The sequence below is a fragment of the Primulina huaijiensis genome, chromosome 2 (assembly GCF_012295235.1).
Source record: "Primulina huaijiensis isolate GDHJ02 chromosome 2, ASM1229523v2, whole genome shotgun sequence".
NCBI classification, from domain to species: Eukaryota; Viridiplantae; Streptophyta; class Magnoliopsida; order Lamiales; family Gesneriaceae; genus Primulina; species Primulina huaijiensis.
Genome location: NC_133307.1, coordinates 956845 through 960291, shown reverse-complemented (window position 1 = coordinate 960291; position 3447 = coordinate 956845). Strand labels below are relative to the sequence as shown.

The following is a 3447-nucleotide window of genomic DNA, read 5'->3' as shown; positions in this document are numbered from 1 at the left end:
TTGAATTTCTATTGTAAAAAGTTATGTTAGCTATTTTCGAAAAAATTAGTGAAACTGTCATCAAAATAACTAGTAGTATCCAATGAGAAATCGGTGGGATTCAATGTATCAACCAATGGTTTCATAATCGATTCGTTGATCGAACCGGTCCACTTTAAACCGAAGTTAAACCAATAGGTTTATACAATAAAGATAAAATCATAATTTGAAGTAAGATTTTACCAAATCAATTGGAAATTAATTACGTGTATACTCTAATTATATATAGTATAAATACAAGACACCAATAAGGAAGCTCAAGCTAGAATAATTACGTAAATGAACTCGAATCACCAATACGATAAAGAATGCAATGACTTGTGTTACGAGGGCAAAACTCGAGTTATACATTACACAAAGTGAATTTCAATAAATGCGCAAATCTCCATTCCTATCTAGAGTTAACTATTGAGATTTTGGTTGAACTTGAACTTGCTTTGAAAAAAGAAGCGAAAACAAAAATCAAGCTGGTACGGGTTGAGGGAGACTGTCACTCTCTGTTGGAGCCAAACTCTCGTAATATTCGACCAAAACTTTCCAGCCACCTGGGCACATAAAACCATCCGGCGGGTTTTCCCTGTTCTTTGCTAGCGTCCGCATCTGAAGCAAAACGATATATCAGACATGGAAGTAAGGCAAATCCAGCAGAAAACATATACGTCGTGGGGCAGATAATACCTTGGTGCCAGAAATGAAGAGAAAATCTTGAGCCCTTGATGGTTCAAAGAATGCCATTTTACTTTGAGTCTTGTCATATGCAGCAACCTGCAAAATTTCCAATTCCCTTTAAATAAGAACTCATGTCACCCAAGTTTCAAATATTTATCTTCCACCATTTCATCACTGAAAGGACAAGAATCCCGAAAATGATAATTAGGAGCATTTTTCATATACCTTGAATGGCAAAATGTTTAACCTCTCCAATCCAGGAGCCATGCTCAATACTTTCTTGCCATGATCAGGATCGTATAAATCTCTTTTCTCGAGTGGATGGCCCATTCCAGCTGGATCTCGACCCACTATGTAGAAGTTTGCGCCTGCATTAATCCGAGCCTTGGCGTGCCATTGAACCTCAGTTGGGCCAGCATAGTGCATTGGCGATGGGAAAATAGACACAACCGTAGTCTCTGGATCAAGAACACCATCTTCAAGCACCTACATAAACAAGAAGTTCGTTTCATTTGCAATCACTATAAGGCTAAACATCTTCAAGCACCTACACAAACAAATTTTTAGTTTGAAAAATGCCGACACTTATAGGTGGCTAGACGTACAAGAGATAAACTATAGCTGTAGTTAGTGCAGCAGCAATATATGTCCTAACAACCAATTTGACACTGACTCTAGACGGACAAAAAACTCGCCATATTTTGGTGTTATCTCACAACACTAACCTTTTCATGCTGCCTCATTCGCCAATCAAGTGGGACATCATCTGCTTTCGTATACCCTCCCAATGGATGAAGCAAAAGGACAGGATTCTTAAACCCCATCTCAAGAAGGCGGCGTCTAGTGTCAGTCATCAATAGAGCATGACCATTGTGCACTGGATTTCTAAGCTGAAAAGCAAAAACCGCATCGGCATTACGCCTCTCAAATTCTTCTCGTAGCTGTGCTGGGGAGAGGCGGAAGCGATCAAGGCCATCATTGTACTTGACGGGATTTAAAACCTCCAGATCACCACCAATGAGCCAGTTCCCAGCGCGTGTAATTGTTTCCTCAACATAGGGGAGACCGGGAGCAGTCGTTCCCCATGTTCGTGCAATTCTTTCTTCTTTATTGTGCTTGTAAATCTCAATGCTACAGAAACAAATTCAACGTGTTCAGCATCATTTCCACGAGCAAGAAAAGCACGGCAGATAAAATGAAAGCCTTCTCGTAAAGACAGGGGATCAGTGCAAGAAACAGAGTCAAAACTATATTTCTATGTACAGAGCAATAATTTTTTATCTTTGAAAAGCATATCATAACAACTAAACAAGAATTTTATTCAAAAATTTAATCCCAAAAGATGAAAGATGCAGCTGGAAAAGTCTAATGTTTAACAGTTTAACACATTAGCATTATATCATATCTTAGAAAAACTTCATGGATGCAAGATAAATAAAGAGAAATGGTGATATGAAAATTTCAAAGAAGCAGTCAACTCAAATAAGTCAAATCAACGACAACAAAGTAATAAACTATTAAAAATTACCATAAGCCAAATCCACGTATATTTAATGAATTCGACCACAAAAAATAGCAACAGATCAGCCCCTTACTCGTTCAAAATAGCGACAATTTCATCCTTCTCATCCACAAGCGCCACGCTGGTGGACGACCCGACCCGGCTCTTCTGCCCGTCGTCAATGGCGAGCACGATCGGCACCGACATGTTGACGAACGACCCGTTTTCGAGCCGGAGCGAGTTGAAATGAAGGGCTTGGAGGAACTCCGACTCTCTCATGAATCCCTTCAACGGGCTCGCCCAGCCTTCGCTCAGCACGTGAACCCATTGGAGGTCGATCTTCGAGAGCCTGAGCTTCGGCAAGCCCAACGCCTGCTTCAATTTCGAATCTTTCTCCGGTTCACGGATGAATAACTCCACGAGTCTCCCGCCGTCCGGTTCGATTAGGGAAGCAGACATCCGGATCGAGAGTCGGGTTCTCGAAACGGGGCGGGGCTGGAGTTGGAATGTGAGTGGTGGGGCGAAATGGGTTTTCGGTAATTTCGGGGAAGAATGAGGGTAGGGCGTGGAAGTCTTGAGGTAAACAGAAGCCATGGCCGCCATTGCAGGGGAGGACAGAGAGGGAGTCCCACCGAAGCTGTAGGGAGTAAATTGCAAAATAAAGTTGCGAGATAGGGGCACGATGCAATTAGAGTAGAGATATTTTGGGTGTTTTTGAAAACGTTTTGTTCTAGGAGGGGTTGTTGGAAATATTAGTTGAGGCCTGAGGGTTCCACAAAGATTATATCGGGAAAATATATATTATATATTGTTTGGCTGTGAAGTATATAACACTGAACGGGCTCAAGGTTGGACTTTATATAAGGATATTGAGAGGTGGGAAGCTGCCATTTTGAGAGGATGAACCTGGACACTTTTTGCTATATGTGGTAAAATATTATTTGGACACTGATTCCTCCCTAATTATCATTTAAAAAAAAATGTTTTGATTACGTATCGATTACTTGTAGTTCATCTGATACAATATCTAAAATTTAGAGTGAGATCTCGAGTTCAAAACCTAAATATAAAAAACAAAAACTCATATGAAACTGTTTCACATGTCAATTTATTGAAACGAATATTATATCCGATCCGATCAATGAAAACATATTACTTTTATTCTCAAACATATTACTTTTTCATTCTGGATATTGATAAGTCCACATATCTCACAAATATAAATTCGTAAAATTGTC

General features: G+C 40.0%; 1 protein-coding gene across 1 annotated transcript; it reads right to left on the bottom strand.

Moving 5' to 3' along the window:
* Positions 1-319: 319 nt before the first annotated feature.
* Positions 320-3018, bottom strand: LOC140962978 (ATP sulfurylase 1, chloroplastic-like). Its single transcript, XM_073422151.1, has 5 exons — positions 2304-3018; positions 1434-1839; positions 934-1194; positions 718-804; positions 320-639 (listed from the first exon to the last, which is right to left on the bottom strand). The coding sequence occupies exons 1-5, from the start codon at positions 2810-2812 to the stop codon at positions 502-504; spliced, it is 1401 nt and encodes a 466-aa protein (XP_073278252.1). The 5' UTR covers positions 2813-3018; the 3' UTR covers positions 320-501.
* Between the last annotated feature and the right edge of the window lie 429 nt (positions 3019-3447).